The 25,686-nt window shown below is 39.2% G+C and overlaps 1 protein-coding gene across 2 annotated transcripts in view; it reads left to right on the plus strand.

The window, feature by feature from the left end:
- TTC29 (tetratricopeptide repeat domain 29) overlaps positions 1-25,686 on the plus strand; it is a 256,810-nt gene that overhangs the window by 96,785 nt on the left and 134,339 nt on the right. For both annotated transcript variants that reach the window (XM_058666674.1, XM_058666675.1), the window contains one exon: positions 25,065-25,277. In XM_058666674.1, the coding sequence (XP_058522657.1) occupies positions 25,065-25,277 (213 nt within the window). The remainder of the gene's footprint in view (positions 1-25,064; positions 25,278-25,686) is intronic.

The raw sequence follows: 25,686 nt of genomic DNA on the forward strand, positions 1-25,686 counted from the left end.
ACCTGGCTGTAGTGTTCCCACTGAGGCAACCATACTGCAGCTTCCGCATATCTGACCTGATTGGTCCAGACAAGCAAATGGAAGCCCCACAGCAACAGCTAGGCAGCAGCTGTGCTCAGGGACAGGTGGCAGCTCCCTGATTCACGGGTGCCCCCATTCAGGTTAAAAGAGGATATTAGCTGGCAGATGGCAATGGGCTGGTTGTCAGGGCCCAACCAGGCAGGCTAGAATCCAGGGCAGGGCTCCAGCCTCCTCAGGGAACTGTAAAGCAAATGAGGTACATGAGCAGAGCCACAGACACAGAGACCAGACGCATGGTTGCCGTCAGGGGTAATGCTCAGTCCACTGGCACACGTGTGTCCAGAGTCTCACCAAAGCACCCTGGACAGAGCACAGGTTCAACTCCCAATTGCTGCTAGAGATGGGGTCATGCTATACAGTGCTGGCTGGTTCCTGTTGGCTACAGGCGGGAAGTCTTGTTTGTCAGGTCAAATATCTTCAGGCCTATAGCCAGGGCAGCAGGCATAGTGTGGTTGTAGACTGAGAAACACTTGCAACCAATCACTGGCTGTAAATCCTCTGTGGTCTTATTTGTGAGGATCCTAGATAAACAAAGCACATGGGAAAGCTGAGTGAACATACTGTCTGTGGAACACTGAAGAAAGCTCTCTGTCAATAGGAAATCAGCTCATTCTTTCAGGAGCAGCACCCAGAAGTCTGAACATGCTGGATGGTAGACCTCGGAGAGAAGACTTTTGAAGAGAAACAGTTAGGGACATGTCAACTCCTCCCCAGTGTGATCTGAGATCAGGACACAATAAGCAAGATGATGTCCCAGAGCCTTCAGTCCTTTTTTAAATATTTGTTATTTTATTTTATTTTATTTTTCAAAAATCTTGACATAATTAGGGTAAAAAGTTTCAAGCACTACAGGAAGATGGGCAAGTCAATTAGTTCCATATTTTTTTTTTAAATCTATTTTATTGTGTTGTTGTTGACAATCTTTACATAGTTAATTACAGTTAAAGAAAGAAAAAGAAAGAAGAAAAAAAAAAGGGTTCAGGGGGATAGGGAAGTGGGCAATACTATTATGTCCATATTGTTTCCATCTTGTATCTGAGGTAAAGGAGGATATTGAGGGAGAAGCCCCACCCGGTTTCCCGCCCACCCCGAGTCCCGGATGTGGGGCATGCTCTGAGATATGTGTTCCGTATTGTTTCCTTAATGTATCTGATGTAAAAGGGGATTTTAAGGGAGAAGCCCCACCCAGTCTCCCACCCACCCCAGGTCCCGGATATGGGGCATTCTCCGAGGGTCTTGCTCAAGTGGTTTTGATAGTTCAGCAGTTCTGAATTGCTGCCACTCTCCCCACTCCAAGCACGATGAGGTCATTGGAGAATCCACTGATTGACATAGTCCATCACAGAGTCTTCGTTTGCCCAGTATTTTCATTGCCAATATATAACTGAGGTGGTTGATTGACTTGTTCTGTCCTCTGTCTTTTGATGGTTAGGGTTCCGAGTCCGGCAGTTTGATTGGGGAGATTCCCAAAGAAACTTTGTCTGAGGTGTTCCCAGACCAGATTCTTGTATGCACTAGCAAGCACAGGGCCCAGCACAATCCATTGCCCCAATCAGCTGGTGGTTGCAATTGCTGGGTTGGTTCTGTTTCCATCCCTATCTTCCACTGGAACCAATGGGTGTTACAGTCCAGCCTGGTTCTGCCCAGCACATACTCGGCCCTCACACAAACCAATGTGGGCTGCAGCCTAGTCAGAGCGACCCACAATAACCCCCACCAGGCCCGCTCCCTGCCATGGTTTGCCAGTGTGTGTGGCAGACTAGTTCAGTCTCTTCCACATCCCCTTCTGCTCTCATACATGTCAATTGGTATTAAAACCTCGTTCCATCTAACCAGCTCAACTATCCAGCCTTCACGGATGTTGTTGGGTGGATCTCTGTCTAGCCACCCCAGCACCTGCCCTTGTTTTCATGCTCTTCCGTGGGGTGGGGTGGTAGCGCAAGAGGGAGGAGCCCACTATTTCCCTCCCAGGCCACTCCCACTCCTGGATTATACACTCTCCAGTTGGTTCTGTGGTTTTACTTGACAGAACTAGCCCCCAGTGCCAGCTTCTGCCAGCTGATGCTGTGCCATAGCCTTCAGTCCTATTCTTCCAGGTCAGCATCAACAATTGGATTCAGCTCTAGCCCCTTTCATGGCATGGTGAGAGGACTGAGCCAGGTTTTGTAGCTGGTTACAGTTTTTTTTTGGTAGGCAGACAAGGGGGAGCAAGCCAGTGGCAGGGTTCCTGGCATCAGCACTCCTAGTTGAAGAAGTACTGCAATTTCCTTCCCCTTTCCTCCAGTAATTTAGGAACTAAGTCTTCCTCGGTGGTCTCAAACACTAGAATAGCTGGTTTCCATAGAGCCTTGAAAGAGGCAGTGACTTTTTGTGGGAAGCTACGCTGGAAGGACCATCTTGAGCAAGTTAATTTTTATTCCTGTCCACTATTTTGTTCTGTGTCTCCTCCCTCTATTTCTGTGTGTGTCTTCTAATCTTATCTCCCACCACACATAGCACAAACTCATTACATTGCAAACCATTGTCTTCCAGTCAAGTGATGGACTTTGCTGTGGGTAGCTAGAGGAATGATTAGACATCCTTCTGGACAATAGACTTTGGGTGATGACCTCTGTGTACTGAGGATATTCACTGGATGCAGGCAAGGGATGCAGGCAAGGGAGACCTTTGTCAGCACAGCTGATAAAGTAGACATCTTCCAGTTCAAAAAAACATTACCGTAAATATTACCATAGAGATTGAATAAGGGCTAACCAAGATCTATAGCCTCAATCACAAAGTCCTTCTTTCCTTGGGGCTCACATCCAGGCAGGCAGAGTGAGCCTGGGGATTTCCCCATGTGTTTCCTGCCTGCCAAGGTAGGGGGAAGGAAGAGGAGAGCCCAAGGTGAAGAATGACTTCTGAGTGACTTCCATTGAAAAGACCACTGTACTTGCAGGTAACTGAGGGGGGTTGAGACTGGCTCTGGACCAGGTAGGGCTGGGATGTAGCACCCAACAGTAAATACTGGATTGGGTGTGGGCCAGTTGGAAAGACGACTGTTCTTACCAAAACAGGAGGCGAACTAAGTCAGTCTGGACCAAGTGCCCACCACTGTGTGCAAGATCTGCCACTGGGAGATCTGATATAGGACCTTGGGGAATACCTTTGTCAGGATGCAACCCATGCAGGTGAATGCAAGAAACAAAGCTGGGAACAGCACAGACCAGGTTATAGTAACCCACTGGTACATGTGTGGCTCAGGTCTGGGGACAGGCTAGGCTGGGCCAGTTCATAACACCCATTGGAGGATCTGAGGACTAGGACAGGGTATAAAGCAGGCTGAGCAGACCATAAACCAGCCAATTCACATTAAGATCTGCACTGGGGGTTGGCTGGGTTGGGTTAGGCTGTAGCACATATAAGCATGAGCTGGAACCGGGGGCAGATCAGGTCAAGCCAGGCTATCGCACCTGCCAGCAAATGCCAAGGTGAGGCAAGACACGCCAGACTTGGCCGCAGCACATACCAGCACATGTGAGACCCTAGGGGCGGGGTGAGTCCATTAGAGTGGCTGCAGAGAGCCTCCCTGCTGGGTCACTGCTCCTGCTGGTGAGCATGAGACCTGGGACTAGGAGTAACTGGGGGTGGGCCAGGCTGGGCAGGACTACAACACCTGTTGACCTGCATGTTAACTGGATTAGAGGGAGTGCCAGGCTGGGCTGGCTGACTGTATCCACTGGTGCATGCATGGGCCAGAGTAAATGCAGGCTGGTTGGGCTTTGCTGCAGCATCAGCTGGCAAGTGATGGGAATGGTGGTAACTCCTGTTAAGCTAGACCATAGTACCACCTGGAAAGCACAAGATCTGGGACTGGGAGTGGACCCACTAAGGAAAATGTGGGCATCTCTCTGGTGGACAGCAACTCCCACTAGTGAGCATGAATGAGAACCAGGACTGGGGATGGACCGGACTATACAGTCAGTGGCAGCCACTGGCATTGAGTGTGTGCTGGACAGTGGGGTTGGTTGGGTTGACCTAAACTTCAATGCCCATTGATGTGTATGAGAGCTGAGTGACATGTGGGACAGACTGGACTGGTCTGATATAAGTACTGGCTGGCAGATGAACCAGGGATGGGCGTGGGCCTAGTGGAGGTTGTTGGGGGTCATTCCAACTAATCTGTAGTTCTCACCAGTGTACATGAGGGCTAAATATTTGGTGGACAGGGTGGGCCAGGCTGCAGCATCCATTGATTTTATAAGAGAAAGGGCTGAGACAGAACTAACCCAGCAATTGCAACCAGTGTATGTGTAGGCTGACATGGGTGATGGACTGAGCTGGACCCCATACTGGCAAGCACACACAAGAGTCAGGCAATCTGGGATCACCTCAGGCAAGGTTTTTTGGGGATCCCCAAACTGTACTGCTGGATTCAGAACACCAACCATGGGGCGAAGCATAGGGTCTGTGCTCTGACCATGAGCTCATATGTGAGAATTAAGCCTCCTCAGTGACTAAGACAGAGCATTGGATAGCCTACCCAGATACACAAGGAGAATATGGAAGTCCATTGGGGCTTGCAGAGGACATCTGGTACCATAACAGAGGAAGGAGGGTAGAACAAATTGTTTAACTACTCCAGCCAAGTATTGACAGCAATTATCTGAGCACATAGAGACTCTAAGGTAGACTATGTCAATCAGTGGACCCTGGAAGAATTTCCCCATCTTTGGATTAGCAAGTTCAACAACATTTCAGAATTATCAAAACCACTTGAGCAGGACCCTTGGAGCATGCCCCACACTGGGGACCATAGGATGACCTCAGGTGGCCATTCCCCATCCCTGGATACTGAGGCAGTTGGGAGTTTGAGTGTGGCTTCCCCCTTCCCCCAGATGCAGGAAGAAGAAAAAGAAAATTTGGAAAGAGCGGTCTCACCCATTCCTCCCTAATCCATGACCCTTCCCACCTTAATCAACTATGTAAACATCATCAAAAATAAAATGAAATAAAATTTTAAAAAAGAAATAAAACAAAAAACCAAAATGCAGTAGGATTGGTGGTTGTGGTGTAATGAGTTAAGCTGCTGCCTGCAATGCAGGTATCCTATATGGATGATATTTTGAATCCTGGCTGCTTCACTTGCAACCTGTCTCCTGTTAATGTGCTTGGAAAAGGAGCAGAAGATGGCCTAAGTCCTTGGTCCCCTGCAGCGACATGGGAAATCCAGATCTTGCTCCTGGCTCTTGGCTTCAGCCTGGCTCAGCTTAGGCTGTTAAAACTAATGTGAGCCAGCAGATGGAAAATTCCTATTTTCTCTCTTTCTTCCTGCTTCGTTACCTCCCGCTGTCCCTCCCTCCTTCTCTAGCATGAAGCTGAGGCTCATTCCTCCTCTCTTGGTGAACAATGAAGAGAATTAGCTGATTTGTATCTTTTAGAAAATATTTGAAAGGTAGAATAATAAAGAGAAAAAATCTGCCATCTTCTGGTTCACTCTCACAATGGACACAACATTCAGATCTGGGCCAGACCAAAGCCAGGAGCTGAACTGTCCATCTATGTTTCCCACATGGGTAGCAGAGCCCCAACTATTTGGGCCATCTTCTACTGCCCTCCTGACCAGATTGGAAGGAAGTTGGATGGGAAGTGAAGCAGCTAGGACTTGAACTGGGATTCAGATATGGGATGCTAGCATTGTAAGTGACAGCTTAACCCTACGCACCATGGTGCTCTCTCCAGATTCTTACCTTTTAAAGAAAGGGGCAAGTACTCTGATTGTTAAAACAATTTAAGTGACTGTGCTGGTGGAACAGGTATAGGATGCATCAAATTCCAACTTGCAGAAATAAAAGTTATATGAGTATTTGTTTAGGATAGCATTTAATGCTTGAAAAATTAATGTCACTGCAGTATAAATATAAGCTAGTCACATATTGCTGGTAATAAAATATATGTATCAAGAAGCTTTTTTGAAGTAACATATCTTTTAACTCTTTGATTCTGCTTCCGAAAATTCTCATTTTAGAGAGGAAGAGAACTATTTACATAAAAGCAAGTCATGTCTTCATGTATATACTATTTGTAAAATTTTTATAAAAAATATTAGAGATGGTCATAATGTGTATTAGTTAATAATAGTAATGACACATGATGAACTTTTCTCAAGCCCTTCAAGATTTTTTTTGCCAATATTTGTAAGTATAAGATCTACCATTTGTTAAGTATTATGTATATGACATGGAAATGCTACCTCTGCACAGCAGGCTATGTGCCTTGACTTTCACGCTGAAGTACGGAAGAACACATGGGTAATCTTTACGCTGTCTCTAATTTGCCATGACAACCACAGAGGACTTTTCAAAGTGATCATTTGGAGAGGAGTTGCCTAGGATCACACAGTCACAGCAGATGACTGTTTTATCTCTGGAAGTTCAGGATTCAGTCCCTCCCACAATATTAAATCTAACTTTGGCTAATGCTGTCTCCATTATCTTATTGTGAATGAAAGATTTCAAGAGTTATATTAACGCTTTTGGAAAGTTTTGGGAAAGTTTCACACAATGGTTTAACGCTCACTTTAGAATATGATATCTGATATTGTGCTTCCCAAATAGCTTCCATTTTAACGTTTTTGAAGACACACAAATTTCTCAACTTACAAATACATTTTAGTCTTCCAAAAATTCATTTCTGTTTGTTACAAAAATGATAACATATTTTTCTTTTTATATCTCTGTATTGTTTCATTATAGGAGATGTTCAACATATTTGTGATCTGAAAAATAAGGATATAAAACTTCTGAAAGCTAGTTGACAAATTATAATTTCACTGCAAATCCACACTAGTTTTGGATCTAGTGAGCAGGATCCTGAGCTATCTTGGGATACAAAGGCATTCCTTACAGAAGAACACACTCGAGCGCAAAGAGTGGATTCCTTGGGGACTCAAATTCCCCAGCATTTCCATTTGTCTAAACCAGAGACTCAATACCTTTTCATGGGCCATGGAATTCGGATAACTTGCTCAAAATGTGAACTCTTAGACTCATCAGAGAACTGTTAATTTCTTTCATACATCTCCTGGAAGCAGCATATACATATGTGTACACACAAATTTGCACGCACTATTCATTTAAAGCCTTATTTGTTCAGTTTCAAGGCAGAGGGACAGGGATCTACAGAGACAGAAATTTCTTTCATGAAGTGCAAGAAAGAAACACATGCACAGAGAAAGAACAAAAATGAGAGTCAATGATTCACAAATGCTTGCAATGGCTAGAGCTGAGCCATTCTAAAGTCAGGGCCAAAAGCTCATTCCAGGTTCACACATGGATGGCAGAAACTCAACTGTCAAGCCCTCACCTGCTGTTTGGCGGGGGCGTGGGGGAGCGCATAGCCAGAATCTTGGATCATATGTATAGCCAAGAACTTGAACTCAGGCACTGTGATATGAGAGGCAGTGTCGTAAGCTCCAGGCCAAATGTCTCTCTACATCTTTTAAAGTTAGCCATTCATAAACTGTTTATTATAAAATATTAACTGATCTGAATAACTTCTGAACTTTAACTTAACCATACAGAAAGATCAATGTACGACAAAGACACAGGCTGTGTTCTCACCTTCCATCCAACACAGACCCTTTTTTTGTCATTGCCGTTATCATGCTGATTTTCTTCCTTGCAAATCTGTCATAGGCTAGACCATTAGACTTTTTTTATTATTATTAATTTCATTGCATAATGTGACACATTTGTTTTTATGCACTGCAGCCTGCAGAACCCGTGGGGCTGTCTTTTCCAGTTCTTTTAAGCCACTCAGTTAATGGTACTTTGTTAGAGCAACCCTGGAAAATTCCTATAACCTTAAGTATGAATTCAGTGATTTTTCCTTAAGTAATAGAATATTTTATTTTAGAAAAAAGGGGAATTTATCAGTTGTATGATGATATAAATATCTATGGACAATGTGATTTTATTTCACTTAAAAATCTTAATACATACAAAAGTTATCTGGGTTGGGATCAGTTAAGTACTATCTAAGAAAAGAAAAGGTGGTTTTTCAAAAATTCCTTCATATCTCACATAAACAATCTTTTCCTGCAGTTTGACTTTTTACCTTATTCTGTATTCCATTATTAATGTGGCTTTATTTTTTGTTCTTTGGCATTTGAAGTTAGGTGGATTATCATGGTATTCTACTCTCTAAAAAAAGGTAAAGATAGAATAACTATATTATCAAAGATGCCACTGGAAAATTAATGGAAATTTCCTTGTAATTCCTTACTTGTCATGGAATAACATTGCCAGTTTGTTAGAAAAACAACCTTAATAACTAACAAAAATGCAAAGGATATATCAGCTTTTAGTATGGTATTTTATTTTCAGTTTCATTTTATTAAAAATTAATAGACATAGAAGTGCAGTTGGGAGGATTTAAAACCCATCAGATACACAAAATCCCAACCAGAGCAGCCTCTGGAAAAGGGCACTGCTGGTATGTGTGATGTAGGAAGAGATTTTACATGAGAAGCCCTTTTGCATTTTTAGAATTTGTGAATGAATTATTTTCTTTCATTGCTGAAGATGTGGCTAATTTTAAAAATCTCAATAAAGTCTCAAAAGGGAAGAAGATTTTATAGTTGGTAAGAAGCAATTGTGTAGGTTAGGAACCATGATAAATCTAATTACAATGTTATTAATGAAGTAGAAAAATATGAAGCAAGGGACCTTGCTAGTTAAATGTGCATCTTGGAATGTCTTCAGATAGCAAGAAAAGTTCAATTCTATGGGGATGTTGAAATTATGCAACTGAGGTAAGCATGCAGCTTAATGATTAAATGCCTGCATCTCACATGGTGAGTTTGAGCCTGGTCTCTGCCTTTGACCCATCTTCTTGTTAATGCACAGCCTGGGAGGTAGCAAGTGATGGCTCAAGAACTTGGGTTCCTGCCACTCTTCTGGGAGACCCAGAATCAAGATCTTGACTTTGGCCTGGTCTTGTCCAGGGTGCTGTGGGCATTTGGGTAATGAACTAGCAAGAGAGCTTTCGCTCTTGCTCACTCTCTGTCTTACTCTCTCTGTAAAGACTTAAAATTATCTATACACCTGTATGTATATATGCATATATAGATGTATAGAGATATATAGTCTATGCATATAAATATATGATACATACATATGCATTTAGGAGTGTGTGTATATATATAGCATATAGGTGGGTATACGTAGAGATAGATAAAGTCTGGAACAAAATATTATACTATAAATCTTAAATATTCTAATTCTTACCTGTGTTAAATTGGTGACAGTTGATAGACATTGAAATAGTAGATTGGTCTTTATATCATACCATTTGAACTTCACACTAGAGATGAAGTCCAGCAGTGGGAAATAATATGAGACTAATGAGTGAGCTTAGGTTCTCTTTTGGAAAGGCTGCTAATGAACTGAATGAAGTTAGAGCAGGTTCTTAACTGCTTATCTTGTTTTCCACATCTCTGAAACGAAAGACCAGAGCACATATTAGTTCACTGCCAACTCTGAGTTTTATGGCTTGCCTGGATTACGATGAAATATCTGTTTAAAAGTATTTTTCAATCCATGTACCTTTTAGGGAGACAAAATGCCAGGTTATGGAGAGCAGGCATGGACCCTGATGCTAACCTATTTGAACCTCAGAATCTCCTATCGTTCCATCTGCGTTCTCCCTTTATCTCCTGACAGTTATCTCTCTGGTCTTATCTTCTCCACTGTTTATGACCTCCAAGTCTTCTCTGTTGGCTTATATCAAAGATACAAATCTACCACAAAGCAAGCAATTGAGGAAAAATTCTTTTTGAGGCTAGTATTTCTTCTTGTAGAATCTTCCATTACTCATCTGAGAGGCAAGGAGACACAGAAATAGGCAGAAGGAGAGAGAGAAGGCTACTACCTGCTGCTTCATTCCTAAATGCTTGTAACTGCCATGGCCTGGGCTGATCTGGGTGGAAGCCAGGAGCCTGAAACTCAATCCAGGTATCCCGCACAGACTCAGGTACTTGAACAGGTACCTGCTTCCTCTTATGGTGCATATTATCAGGAAGCTGAAATCAGGACCAGTCAGGAAACCTGAACATGCTAAAATGGGTTGTGGATATCCCAAACAACCATGAAGTCAAATGCCTATAGCATAGTTACTTCAGATGAAAGGATTTTTGAGGCACATTGGATCTCCAGAGTAATCTAGTCTGGATTCTAATTTGATTGATGGATAAATTGGCAGAGGATAGTGATATAATTTTTCCATGGCCATATGGTTTGTTAGTAGCAGATGCTACACTTGAATCCAGAACTCCTAATAGTCCTGTCAAGGTCTCTGTCTCTTCTTTTTATCATACTTAATATGATAAAAGCACAAACTCTCTCTATACTTGGTTCTTTTGACTTAATTACCAATAACATTTAGATAAATTTAGAACAAATAATATGTATTTACAATGCACATATTGGCTGTTGTACATTAGAAAGTTCTATTGATAGGTGTATACTATTTTTTCTAATGCATGAGATTTGCGATGTCTTCCCACTTTAAAGATGCATAAGCGAGGGTTTTGACAGGTTATTTTTACTTTTTATATTTATTTTGATTTTATCTTTCTACTATAAGAGTGCTTAACATGACCTCTGTGCTATAAAGATTATTTTTGCTTTGTTTGCTTATTTGATTGGCAGAAAGATAGGCAGACATACCAGCAGACAGGACTAATCTACTGACTCACTCCCCAAATGCCTTCAATGGTGGGTCTCATCATAGCCAAAAACAAGAGTCAAGAACTACATCTAGGTTTCCCACAAGGACGGTCAGACTCATGTACTTAGCTCATCACCTTTTGACTTGCAGGACCCACATTACCAGGAAGGCAGGAATTGACTCAGGATGTTTCAATATGGGATACTGGTACCCCGGCCAACATCCTAATCCTAAACCACTGGGCCAGATGCTTACCATTTCTTTGCAGATTTTAAAGTGCATAATGTAAGACTGTTTTCAGTAGGCACAGTGTTGTACAGAGGATCTTCATAACTTGTTCATATTGTATAAACTGTATTTTATAATCTTTGAGGAACAGTTCCCCTTAGTACCATAGCCTCATGTTTTCTCCATGTCAGTTTCATGCAAATATTATTCAGGGCAAAATAATATTAAATGGCAACTGAAGCATGTTGGAGCCAGGATGTGAGCCTAGGTTGTCAAAACTTTAGGGTCAGTATTCATTCTGGTGACTTGCACTACCCCCTATACAAAAGATTTACTCCACGGAGACCTGACCTTCTTGCTTTATTTTTGTCTCATTTCTTTTTAATAATGTTAGGATTTTTTAAAGTCTTTTCAAATCAGATTTACCCAGACAAAATTATAAATAAAAATAGTATTTCTGCCTTTTTATGTCCTCTTTTGTTTGACTATCCAGCTTAAACTTGATGGAGAACTGTTCTTTAAAACAGCAACAACCCCACCAAACAAACAAAAGCACAATTAAATCCACAAAGGTTAGTGCGGTATAGAAGGCCTCTCAGATACAAATAGCCGAGATGAAGAGAAAAAGTTTGGTGCACAGAATCATCAGGAACAGGCAGGTCTGGCAGGCTTTATACACAACTTTCCTTTAGGTGTTCAAATACTGGTGGGGCAAGATCTGGAAGGTATTGAAATGGGTGAAGAGAACGGGTTGTCATGTAGGTTGGAAAAACAGAAAGGAAGGAGGACTGCTGGATACTATGTAGAGGAAAGGCAATAGCATTTAGATGCAGGGAAAAGGCTAGGAAAAAAGGCGAAGAATTATTGATTATACTCCATATAGACTATATATCAATTGGGAAAAAACATTAAGACAATTGGAATTTAATAGAAAAAAAGAACTCACTCATTGAAGAGGAAATACATTTATGTGAAGGCCAGGAATTTTCTAATAATTAGTTTAATTGTGAAACATCATTTACTGCTTCTTAAAATATCAAGAAAAGAAAATAACATGATTTCTTAAAATAACAAATTTCTTGTGAGAATGTAAATCGTTTAGGTGGTTTGAGGGAGTAATATAAGCATACCTAAATTTGCAAATGCTAAAATTTGCTACACCTGTTTATGAATTCTACTTATAGAAACAAAATTTTTAAAGATATAAGCATGCACAATATTAATCAAAAACATTTACCTTTATTGAAAACATAATTTAAATATGAAAGCACTAGGCAGATATCCATTCTCCCTCCTACCACCCCAAATATAGCATAGACTTTCAGAAAAGTAGTTTTTGGAAACACAGTTCAGAAAATAATTCTAAGAAAATAATCTAGAGAGACAGAAAAAATATATTCTTCGAGTAAAAAAAGTATGCATTGATACAGCAAAGGAAAAAAAGTTGGGGCTGGCTTTGTGGTCCAAGGTGTTAAGCCTCCACTTGCAATACTGGCATGTGATGTGAGAGCCCAGTTCAAGTCCTGGCAATATGTTTCTGATCCAACTCCCTGCTGATACAGGGCTTGAGCCCTAACAGTAATGTGGGAGACCAGGATGGAGTCTGAACTTTTAGCTTTGTCCTGACAGACCTGGCTACTACAGGTGAATGAGCCTGTGGATGGAACCTGTCCCTGTCTGTCATTGGCTTTGTCTTTCCCCTCTCTGTGTGTCACTCTTCCTTTCTAATAAATAAGTCATCCTAAAAATTAGTATTATTTCATACATATTAATAGACTTTCTAAAAGGATTAAAATGAAGCCTGGCCAGAGTAAGTACAGTTTGAGGGACTCTGTCATGGTTAGCAAGATTGTCCCCTGTAGCATTTTATTCATGGTGATGTATTCTTGCATTTAAAGTTAGTAAGTGTGTATTTCAGTATACTTTAAGTATCTTTTTTGTCTTATTCAACAGTATGTGCAAACTTCTTTGGCATTTTGTCTTTTCAGTCAATCCTTTATTTTCTATGCTTTTCCTTTAAAAAAATTCTTATCAGTATTGAGAACAAATTTCATGCCTTTCTACAGATAAAGTTCTAAGAAGAAAAGCATACTTCTTTCCTCTTTCCCTCCCTCACTTCTTCTTCCTTCCTTTTTCCCTTAATGTTTTCAAAAAAGCATCCTATTCTTAATGCAGACTTAATAAACAAGCAAGGGCTAAAAGCAGCAATCAAATCTCGAAATGTTCATTATGTTCCCATGCATTTTTATATTCTAAATTAATTAGTATAAATCCCCAAAATAAGATATTTGTCATTTGGGGGCTAGAATATTTTAATTAGCTTAATGGTTTTCAGTTATGTCTACTTTGCTGCAAAAAAAAAAAAAAAAACAGAAGATTGCATGTTTTAGTGGCGAGACAGTATTTATACCACATTTTCTTTATGCAGTCATCACTTGATGGACACCTGGGTTGATTTCATATCCAATTTATCATGAATAAGACTGTAGCAAGCATAGTGGTCCAAATAACTTCACATAGCTGATTTCATTGCCATTGGGTAAATACTCAGGGGTGGCATGGCTGGGTTGTAGTAACACAGTATCATTCTGGCTTGCCTGCATCTGAGGTAGTTCCCAGGAAACCATACTTTTTGGTGCTACAGAGAGGAAAACCAAGGCAAACTTGAATGAGCTAGCCAGCCTAAGAACAATGTCAAAATTTTTGTTTTTCTAAGGATAGTGTTTTTGATTCATGCAGCAGCATCAATGAGACAGTAGCATTTTTGTTATTTGCTGTTAATAGATTTGACAAGTATAATATGGTTATTTTTGGTTTTAAATGACTTTTATTTCCTATTGAAATTGCTATCATATTTTAAAATGACCAGTCATGCCTCCTGTATATACAAAAAGGTTGCAAGAGAAAATGACACTTAAACTGACAAAGGACACCTTACTTAATTGCCTTGAAAAATAAATGTGCTAGTGGCTCCTACAAATGTTTGAAGGGGAAAAAACAAACAGCTCCAAAAATAATTCCCAATAACTGTTTCTAAGTTATGGCCAAAGCCTCCGGTAGGTTATTTCGTGTTTCAGTGTTTAAGTCATGGTATCCTTTTCCAGCCTGGCCACATCTTTCGTATAATCAAACCAGTTCATCAGAATGTTTTCCCCTGCTCAGAGTGTGTTTTATCAAGTAGCTGAGACCCCTGCATCCCATATCAGAGTGGTGGGTTCATTGTCTTGTTCCAGCTTCTAACTCCAGCTTTCTGCATGGGCAGCAGCAGTGGTTTCAGCAATTGGGTCCCTGCCAGCTTTTTTCTTCTTGGCTTCAGGTTTTGGCTTTGGCTCAACCAATGCCACTATGCTCTTTATGGACGTTTGGGAAGTGAGTGAGTGGATGGGAGCACCGTCTCTCTGTCAAACAAGTAAATAAAAGCAAAAGCAAACATCTAAAAATCCTATCTGTCTCCCCTCCCCCATTTGTAAACTGTTTCTAAATTTTATCTGTGTAAATGAAACTTTCGCAAACAGATTGTTAAGAGCAAACGCTTTCTATTCAGGTTTCCTTTATTAGAAAACATGGAGTGAAGCTGGTCGCACAGTATCCAAACAGGAGCACAGATGACCCCAGCCTACATGTCTCTGAGATCCTCCAGCAGAGCTCCAGACCCGTGGAAAACTCCCTCCCTCCCTTTAGTCCCTGGGTGACTGCAAGGTTAACTCTGGAACTATTTCCAGCTACTTCATATTTGGAGAACTTCTGACTAGAACGATATTGTAAATTGAGTTACTTTATACTCGAATAAAAAGTTGATTCAACAATTAATCTTTTTTTTAGAAATTAAGTGGATTAGCACCACTATTTCTACATAAATTAATTGTCACTTTTCGGGGCATGGCACTTTATTCCCTATCTACTATGTGCACACGTTCTTAAGACCTTATAGTATTTAATGAAGAGATCCTTTTTAAGTATTGATAGCCACAAGAAAATTATGCTATGTTTGATCTGTGTTAAAGAATCAAAGTCCAAGATTTTGAATGGAACTTAGAATAAAAATGTAATTAGGTTATATCCCTAAAGTCTGATATATCTTTAAACAAGACTGCAGCTGAAACTTTATTAGAGCTTCAAATGAATTATTTCATTGGTTTTTTTTTTAATTCATTTTCTTCTCTGTCTCTTTCATGTCTGTGTTGCCGACATTGCTGCTTGTATCTTACCTGTCTTTTTCAGGGTGTTTTAATTATTTACCATGTAAGGAGTAGCACTGCGAGAAGCCTCATTCAGAGGTGTCTGCTCTGCAGCAGGTCTTTCTTTTTCAAAGCTTTGCAAGGAGGTCTTGAATAGCTGCACAGGGTCCACAGTTCTTGCTACGCAGAGTAAGCTGTTTTGGAGACTGTTTTTTCTTTGACTGTCTGAGAACAGGCACTACCCAGGAAATGCTTGTCCATGATACAACTGACCAGGAACAAAAGCAGTGCTAGGTTAGATGCAGGGTGCTTGCTCTTTCTCAGTATTTACTTAAATGACACCGCTCCATGGCATTTCCATTGATGACATTCCACGTAGCAAGTCCACAAAAATTGACTCCCACTGGCACACTTGAAATACGCATTTCAAATTAGTTGTAAATATACCCCTGTACAAAAAGTAATGCAGTGCCTGAAGCACCAGGCACTCAGCATGAAGCTAACACAGTTGTTTAAGCACTGGCCGCAACCACACCTTGAGCTGGCTTTTGGCTCCCTTCGCACCATATAATCGAAGAATGGGAATTCAGAAATAGGGTGGGAGTGGTCCAATTATGTCATATTGTTGGAGTTCAGACCTTGGTCTCTGCCTGCGGTGGAGCATCGGAGACATATTCTAAGCAGAGAGAACTGTCTTGAGGAAGTATGACACCTTGGACCTCAGACATTGGCTCTGTCATTTATCTGGTATGGGGCTCTAGGCAAAATAATTCCTGTGGCTGTTTACTTGTCTCTAAAACACAGGTATTTGTACTCAAGTAAGGTGTCTCCTCCCTCTCTCTCCTCTGTCTTCCTCCCTCCCTTTCCCTCCATCCTTCCCTCGTTCACTCTCCTTTTCTTCCTCCCCCTCTCCCTCTCCTCCCTCCACCCCTTGTGTGCATGTGTGTGTGTGTGTGTGTGCACTCGCATGTGTGTATTTCTCTCTGTGTCTTATACACACAGAGAAAATGGAATTAAAAGGGAAGTTGGTATGTGTGTGTTAGGGTTGGGGGGTGCTGTTTATACTGCCAGTTACCCTTGTCCTGAGTCAGAGTATCTGATTTCAATACTGGAATCTGGAATCTGACTCCAGCTTCCTGTAAATGTGTTCTTGGAGAAGCAATGATAATGGCTCCAGGAACTTGACTCCTGCCACTCACCAGGGAGAACTGAATTTAGAACCCAACTCTACCTTAGCCCCAGCTGGAGCCTATTATGCCATTTGGGAGCATGAACTAGAAAATGAGCATCCTCTTCCACTCTCTGTGATTGAATATATACATTTAAAAAGAGAAAATTTTGTTTTCCTGCATAAAAACTTTAGAAGTTTGTGCATAGTTTTTTCATAACACATAATTTCAGGAACCTGTAAGAGACTCTGTCCATATTAGCTGTATCTAGCAGCTGATATGCTGCCTGGCACATATTAACTGTTCGATTAATGCTATATCTGTCCCTCCCTATTAGCTTTGCCAGAGGTTTCTTAACATTCAGAACAGCGCATATTTGTTGTCCATCACAACGAGGAAATGGGGGAAGAATAGTTCATACCCTTCCCACTGCCTCACCTGTTTTCAATAATCAACACTGGCTCTTCTGTCTCTAGCCTCCACACTGGTCTCTGTGCTCATGGAAACATTCAAATCACATTGAAAATGGCTTATTTAACATCATGAGCAATATGTAATTCAAGTAAGAATTACATTATTGATCAAGTCCCAACCAATGTAATTCATTAGTGGATCTAAAGTCAATATTGACTTTATTACTCCTTATTCTTCTATGCCTGCCAAACTTACTACTTAGTATTTCTAATGAAGTGAAAACATGAAATTAAAACAATTTATTATATGAGGGAAGTAGCAAATTCTACAAACTCTACAAGGTTCATGATTGGCAAATGTTTATTGCATATATGTATATATGAAATGAATAGTTTATTTTTTTAGTTTTAATGCAATTTCTATATCACATGCACATCTGAGAACAAAGTTGCCTAATTTCTTCATACTTAAACAATGGAAAAAAATTCTCAAATGGAAACCAATAGTCAGAAATTTTATGATTCAGGACTGATAAACTTGGCCACTGTACATAACTCGGCTGTATAAAATCATGTATAACAATTAATAATATCTCCCCAATAACATTGTGGAGATGTAGACAAACTTTCCAAATCTTAAAAAGTTAACTTATGCTGGCATTGGCAGCCTCAGTAAGAAAACCCATGGTGGGTCACTTTCACATCTGTTTTCAGTCTTCATAGGAACCCTTTCATTGTCTGGAAGCTCTTGAAGTAGTGCATGGCAGCATTTTTTATAACATTTGTGAAATAGCATCTGAAATCACTTCTGAGTGTCTTCTGAATATCCTAAAGGAGTGACTCAAATGTTATGGGCTTATTTTCCTCCCAGTTTTGTAGGTAGGCTGTTGGGTTACAGAACCAAATATTTGTTTTCCACTATTCCATTCCGCAGTGGTGTGCAATGGATTGTAAGGCACAGCGAATCTCCTTTGACAGCAGACAAACTTTGAAAGGGGTCGTTTCCATGGGAAGCACGTGAGCCTTGAACTATCTGAGCATGCCTCGTACTATTATAATTATCATAATTGAGTGTAAAATCCTAACAATAATATCAATTTTTCATGCAGTTAAGTTGAAATGGAAAGCAATGTCTTCTGTTTTTGCAAAAGGGCAATAACATTTTTCTCTCGTTGCCTCCATTCAGTATTGCTCCTAGCAGGTTTTGTGTCTGCATTGTACACAATGGTAGTGTATGGCACTGATGTCCACTGCTCCAGATTGAAATCAATATAATATACATAAAACTTTACTCTTCCTTTAGATTGTGGTTTTAAACTGAAGTGGGCTCTTTCCCTAAAGTCCTCAACAAATATGCACAATTTAAAACTAAATATGCTACTAAATACTAAATACTTACATTAGTGCTGCTGAAGAAATGGGCCATATGGACCCTTCAAATTATTTTCATGCAATTGTTCCTACAGCGTTATTTTTACTGGCAAATGTACAAGTTGTTAGAAAAGGAAATAATTAGGTACTTTTAGAATTGCTGATGCATAGAGCTAGAACAGGCCAGTCTATGTGTCTTAGAGATTGTGACGTTTTAAATTACCTGAACAATACCAGCAGCCATCTTTGGATATAATTAACACCTTGACTAATTAATGTCAGGTCTGGAGAGAGTCACACTGTATTTATGAAACATTTTCTCTTTTAAACTTGCTTTGGCCCTTATTGTACTCCAAACTTTGGATTTGTGTGCTGTTTTCTTAAGTGAAGCAACTTCTTTTTTCTTTTCCTTTTTCCTTTTTTTTCTTTTTTTGTTTCCCTCCCCCTTCAAGTAATCAATGCACTGCTGAATGAGTTCATTTTAATGCACTCAATCATGCCTCTAATGTTCGTAGCTTACGGGCGCAAGCATCAGTAATGCAGGAATGTTATATGGCTTTAGTTTGGGCCATTTCATAAAATATTCATGGAATCAAAAATGTGCATCAAAATAGCGGCTGGGAGAATTACATTTATGTTCTTGCTTTTATGGCAGCTTCACATTTAAACCCATTTGTGTTAATATCTAGTCAATCTTCCTACTTTAAAAAAAAACTAAAATGGGAGAGATCATATACATTCTCCTTTGCTTAATATTTGTTCTAGACATCTGCTGTGATACAACAAATATCTATAAACTTTCAGAGATGGTGTACAGGCAAGAGGGGTAAGCTACAATTTGGACAATACCCAAATATATAAAATCTTATTTTCTCTCCATACTGCTTGTCTTAACATACCACCAAACATTTTGAAGTTTGCAACGTTGTCTGGGTTTTGTTTGTAGTTTCAGATAAATGGATGTCTTGTTTGTGTGAGCTTTTGGTAAAGCAAAACTCCCTTTCAGTAGTTTTATTTTAGAAGTGCATTTTCCTTTAGGTGAAAAACTATAAATGCATGCCAGACTCTTGATTGTTTTTGCAGAGATCATATAATTGTTGAAAAATGAAACAAAATGGAGGCTGACTATTGGATGTTGTCGTTACACATAGTTGTTCACAGCGTCCTCTTGAGATGTGTTTACTGTTTTATTTTGTTGAAGTAAATGGACCACTGATGAAATTTGTGGAAGGCCATCTCTGGAGTCTTCCACAAAACGTTGTCACTCCATTTTCTTCCTTGTTCATGTATTAGCAGACAACCTGGGTTTTCGCTGAGTGTAAAACAGCGTTCATTGCACACAATTACTTTGCGATAGATGCGTGAGTCTTCCTTACTGTGGTTCTTGTTGTAATCTTAGTCTCTCAATGATGATGAGGATTGGCTGATAGTTCCCCAAGCAACATGAAAGGAAACCTATAATGGAAGATTCTCCAGGGCTCCTCTTCTGTTTTCTGTTAATTTTCATTTTTGACACCTTCTTTTCTCTGTCCCTCTTCCTCAATGTAAAATAATTTTAACAATGGATAATTCAAAAACACAATCTTTGGACATTTGGAATCAAAATATGTCCGTGTCTTTCTAAAGAATTAATAGCAGGAACTAGAAATCTCACCAGCTTCTGTTACGTTAAAGTTTATTTGAAAATATAGGGCATTGGGCTCGGCAGCGTGGCCTAGTGGCTAAGGTCCTCGCCTTGATCCCATATGGCTGCTGGTTCTAATCCCGGCAGCTCTACTTCCTCTCTATCTCTCCTCCTCTCAGTATATCTGACTTTGTAATAAAAATAAAATAAATCTTTAAAAAAAAAAAAAGAAAATATAGGACAGGCAGTCTAGATTATCCTAAAATCAGTCAAGTTCAGCAAAACTATACTTCAACACAACAAACGGCTAAATACTAAAATGAAAATAGACACGAGACAGCTGAATAGTACCCTACAGCCATTTTAAGGTGTATAGCAGCCAGTCCTGTATATAAACTAAAATTGAAATGTCAATGAGCTAATCATAGGATGTGGTTAAAAACTTGCATTTTTTTTTTTAACATACTGGTTACTCAAAACCATGTCAATCCCATAAGGTTGTAAATTGTTGTTGATGTTATGTTGGGACTCTTAACTGACTGGGATGATATTCTGCCAGCTCTACCTTCAGACCAGAAATGGTCTCCCCAAGAAACTGTCCAATTCATCTGGACAATAAGTTGCTGGACTCTATGCTTGGTATATGTTTGTAAAGAAAGAATCTTGATTGAATTTGAACTGTAATACTGCAACAAGGTGGAGGAATCCACCATGGGGGAAGGGCATGGTGAGGGGTGGGGGGATTCCCAGAGCCTATGAAACTGTCACATAATGCAAAATAATTAATAAAAAAAATATATAGGGCAGGTTGTAGGTGGATAGTAGGAAGGGATGCTGGGCACCAGATTTGAAAATCTATTTCATTAACTTTGTCAAGATGATTTCTATATTAATCACCCTTTAAAAACATTTATCTCATATGCAGTGAATTTTAAATTTTCAAATAACATTTAAAAATAAAATTATTGGATCAAAGCATTATGCACTACATTTTACCAAATATCTAACTTTTATTAGAACATTCCCTTGGAAAGTAAGAAAACTCTTAAACTTCCATTCACAATTGGAAATAGAAATTGAATGGACAACATTATTAATTGTGTGTAAATGGAAATAAACATATTAAAGTTATTATGCTCATTTCATGACATAAACAAATTTTAAATATCTTAAAATCAAATGTACTATATCGTAATATATGCTTTCAAATTCTGACCAGCATTTATAAAATATAGCTGAGTGATTTGAGTGCTTGTGGTCATTTGAATCAGGTCCTTGCTGGCTTAGTTATTGCCACTGAATAATTTCAGAGATGCATTCCTATGTCTGAGAATGGCTGAAGTGCTCCACAATTGTGTAGGCTCCTGCACTTACAGTAGTGTTCATCTGAGCCCAGTGACCTCATATGTCCCAAGATGGCAAAGGCAGGCATGTAAAACCACAGTGAACTAGATGAAGCCACATGGAATTAAGACTGGGACACCTAAACATTTGAGATACCCCATGGGTGTTACTGCCTAGCTGGGGAGCATCTAGCACATGTACCATATGAGGCCTGTGAAATCATTTGGTATGACCCTGCCAAGGCATCCACAGGCAAGACTTAAAATCCAATAAATCTATAGCAGACTAATTTTAAGTTTATAATTTTGTATGACCTGCAAATGATGCTATAAATATCCAAATGGCCCTTGGCAGAAAAAAAAAAAGGATCCCCATTCCTGTGAGCGGGCAAGGTAATTTAGATGTGGCTTAAGGATCACACTGCTTCGGGAGAATGAGTAAGGGTGAATCTGCAAGTTCCAGTTCCATGTGATGGCCTGAGTAGAGGAATAGAATCATGAAACTGGGAGAACTAGAAATCATGAAAGTTGACATTGCTTTTAGCTTCGTATGTTGCTATTCCTAGCTTTTTAATTTTGAAATAATTGTAAAAGAAATTTGCCAAGAAATGTACACAGGAATATCTTGTGCACTAACCACCAGACCCTCCCAAAATTGGTATTTTACAACTATAGTCATATTATCGAGTTCCAAGAAATCTGGACTTGAACAATCTACAGGACTTACTCAGATTTCACTAGCCATACTAACATTTGTGTATTATATGTATAGTTTGATGCAATTTTATCGAATGTGTAACTTGTGGAAGTACCACCACCATTGAGAACTGTTTTATTACCACAACATTATCTTGCACTAGCTATTGACAGCCACACCCTAAGCCCTGGTAATTCTGTTTTTTGGTAAATGTATATTGGTTATTCCAAGAATTAGGTATACTGGAGTGATTTTTTTTGTGTGTGTAACACAGTTCTCTTGACATCACCCAAGTTGTGTGAATCAGTAGTTTATGTATTTCATTTCTGAGAAATATTACATTGTACAACTCTTGTGCAGTTTTTATTTTGCTAGTTAAAAGACATAAGGTTCTGCAGTCTCTTCCTGTCATCATTATATGACTTAGAAGCACTGTTTTTAATCAAAGATATTTAGTTACAGAGGATTTAACTAATTCCTCTTAAGTTCGCTAACTTCCTTTGCAGGTTAGGATCGGATGTGATTGTAAGGGCTTCCAGTGATCTTGGATTCAAATACTATGCAGTATTTATTATTATTCTGGCTTAGGTAATTTGAATCGTTCAACAGGAACTCCAGGGGGAAATCTGAGTTACATGAGCTAGGAAGATGGTCCTCAAGTTTTCTCAACTCTTTTGTCTTTTCTGGTATCACATAGATAAAATTTTGGGCATGGATATGATGCTCAGTTGATATCAATATCACCATACTCATTTGTATTTAATTGTAAATAATTGCATCATTCAGAGTTTCCTCTCCATTTTACTCCCCCCTTTTATTTGGAACTACCTTGGTTACATATAGTTCTCCATGTCCACCGTTTCTTTTTCACCTGGCTAAAAAGAAATATGTATTGGTAATTTATGAATAGATGAATACTGGACAAAAAATGAACTCTTGTATATCTCTTTCCAGGGATACAAAGCTATACTATAACAGGAAGAAATATAGTTGACAAAGGAAACATAACACATGTATGTGTCAGTGCTGCATTCTAGTTTTTAAAAAATTAGGGCTGTGGGTATTTGGAGTAAGGCTTTTCTGGCAACAGGTGCTAAAGTAGAGAGATGATAAACTGTGCCTGCTTTTGTATGAGTTAGGAAAATTATCAGCTAAAATTAGAGACATTAGAACAAAGGATTTCAACTTTTCATATTTGTATTCAAGTGAAAATGAGATCAGACATTATTTATAAAATAACTTCAATAGATATTTCTTATTACAAAATAAATGCATTTTGATGATAAAAATTTAAGTGCTCATAAGCTGAAATTTTTTTTAAGTCAGAAAACAAGGTATCGAGTAAACATTATTCTACCCATCAGAGATAATGCCAACAATACCTTATCAACGTTTTCTGTATTTTCACCTGCCATAAACATCTGCTCGTGTAATGGAATTTTCTTCTGGAATTGCATACTTGTGATTTTGCATTCTCCTGTTACGTAGAGGCCTTATAACATAAATGTGTAAACAACACTTCAATATATATTGTGCACCTACGCATGCATCTTTGCCAGTGTGTTCTCTTGCATGATTAGTGAAAGGGCTTGAACTGGCCATGTATCTAGATCATTGACCAATTACTCTACTCCTGCTGATTGTATTTTTAAATATTATCATTCTTGTTAATGTGCTCATTCTTTGATACTAATTTTTAGTATAAATATGGTATAATAAGCAGGAAGAAAATGTATACATAAATTTTGGTACAGGCTTCTACCTACATCATCTGTTGACACTTATTTGAGAAAATATATGGGAACTCAATATGACCTGCACTTTTTAATTTAATCAGGTGTGACAATATGGTTATAAGGACTTAACTAATTATTACTTTATTGCAGGAAGAGTATGTTGTGCATCACAGATTTAACCAATTAATGGGTACAATTAAGTTAGGCTGTGCATTTTTAAGAAATCCACTTTCTATGCCAACTAATAACAGATGCTTTGTCCATTGAGTGCCTACTGTGTAACATGTTAAATATGTAGCACTTCATTTCTTAAAACGATACTTTAAATGTTATGATACTGTTTCCCAGAAAAATAAACTGAGGCACAGAGGGCAATAATAAGCCTAGGACTGAAGAGCAGAAAGTTGTAAAACTGATAGAAATAGGCTGTCTGCTTGGAACTCCTCTTAACTGCCAAGATTGAAATGCCTATGTTTATTCTACTCTTAAGCTAATTCTGTCACTTCAGTACCATAAAAGAGTGTTTACATTTCTGAATAGCATGACTATTTTCTACAAGACAATTGACAAGTAACATATAGTCCATAATGTAATACTGACAACTCCTCCTCCAGAAACATGTTTGCTCATCTTTTAAGAGTGAAATGACATCAGGCTAATTCAGTTTGGAATATATATTGTATATTCCTTGGAAGATATATCGTATGTTATTATCCAGACAGGCAGTTAGATTACAGTCTTATTATTCAAAAGTAAACAGAATGTATGAGAGGCCTTCAAAAATTTCATGGATGGGTAAGCAGAATTAAAAGGCAGAATGCATTTTCCCTGAACTTTTTGGACATCTCTTATACAAATGCCTCATCAGAAAATTCAGTCATACCCTGAGGAGCAATTTAAAGATACATAAGATCTGAATTTGCAGTTCTTTGTCAAGGTATTGAATTCTTAAGAATGGAGAAAGTGCTAGCTTTTAGAAAAGCAGTGCAGAGTTTATGCTGATAGCATGGGCTCTGGAATTGGACTTTCTGGATTTACCACCAACTAAACATGCAATGTTGGGAAGCATTTGTGGCCTCGCGAAGCCTCAGCTTCCTGTTTCATAGGCTGAACTCATAACAGTCCAACTCCTTGAAATTGTGGAGAGGTCTGAATGAGAAATGCATATACAGCACATAACACAGTAGCTTGCATGCATAATGTTGAATTAATGTTAATGAATGTAACTGCTATTAGTGATTATTGCTGAACTTTCACACTGTTTCTTAATATACACAGCCCCAGTTAACTTCTGCTGGTTCGAGGACATCTGACTTGCAGGTGTCTAACTGGATTAATGCTGATTCTGAGATCCAATTAAGGAGAACTCCTTTCCCAGTTGTTCTGAGACTTAGAAATACTTCACTGTATTACATGGTGTCTCCCCCTTAATATTATAAGATAAGATGCATGCAAAACTTTTGAAAATGTATTTGGCCTGTGCTTTATATTAATGAGAGGGTTTTATTCTTCAGGTCAGCTTCTGGAAGCTGCAGAGTATTATGAGACCTTCCATCAACTGACGCAGGGGCGGATATGGAAGGATGAGACGGGCCGTGTTCTCAACTTGTTGGCCTGTGAGAGTCTCCTGAGGACCTACAGATTACTCTCAGACAAAATGCTGGAAAATAAAGAATACAAACAGGCCATCAAAATTCTAATAAAAGCTACTGAAATAGCCAAAGAAGGTGGGTGGAAAAGAACATCCTCACATTGCTTTCTTTAATGGGCTGGCACCGGTTCTCCCAAGAGTCAAGTAAAAATGCCCAGTGTTAGGGTGATTCTTCGCTATGAATTGCAAAGACAAATGCCATCAATATACTTTCAGATTTTACTGTAAAACAGAGCTGCATTAATGCTGACAGTAAGAAATCCATTTCTTGAAAGCTTTGTCTCCAAAATTACAGTCCACTGGGGTGGTGTTGTAAAAGAAGGAACCACCAATGAAAAGATAAGGTCATCTATGCAAGATGTGTGTGTGTGAGTGTGTGTGTGGTTAAGGTTGTATGTTTCTCACAATCTGAGAGCTCTTTGTAATTCCGTTATCGGGCATTAGGCAAAATATGATAATTATGATGGTCGGAAGATAAGACTAAT

Source organism: Ochotona princeps, chromosome 7 (genome assembly GCF_030435755.1).
Source record: "Ochotona princeps isolate mOchPri1 chromosome 7, mOchPri1.hap1, whole genome shotgun sequence".
NCBI lineage: Eukaryota > Metazoa > Chordata > Mammalia > Lagomorpha > Ochotonidae > Ochotona > Ochotona princeps.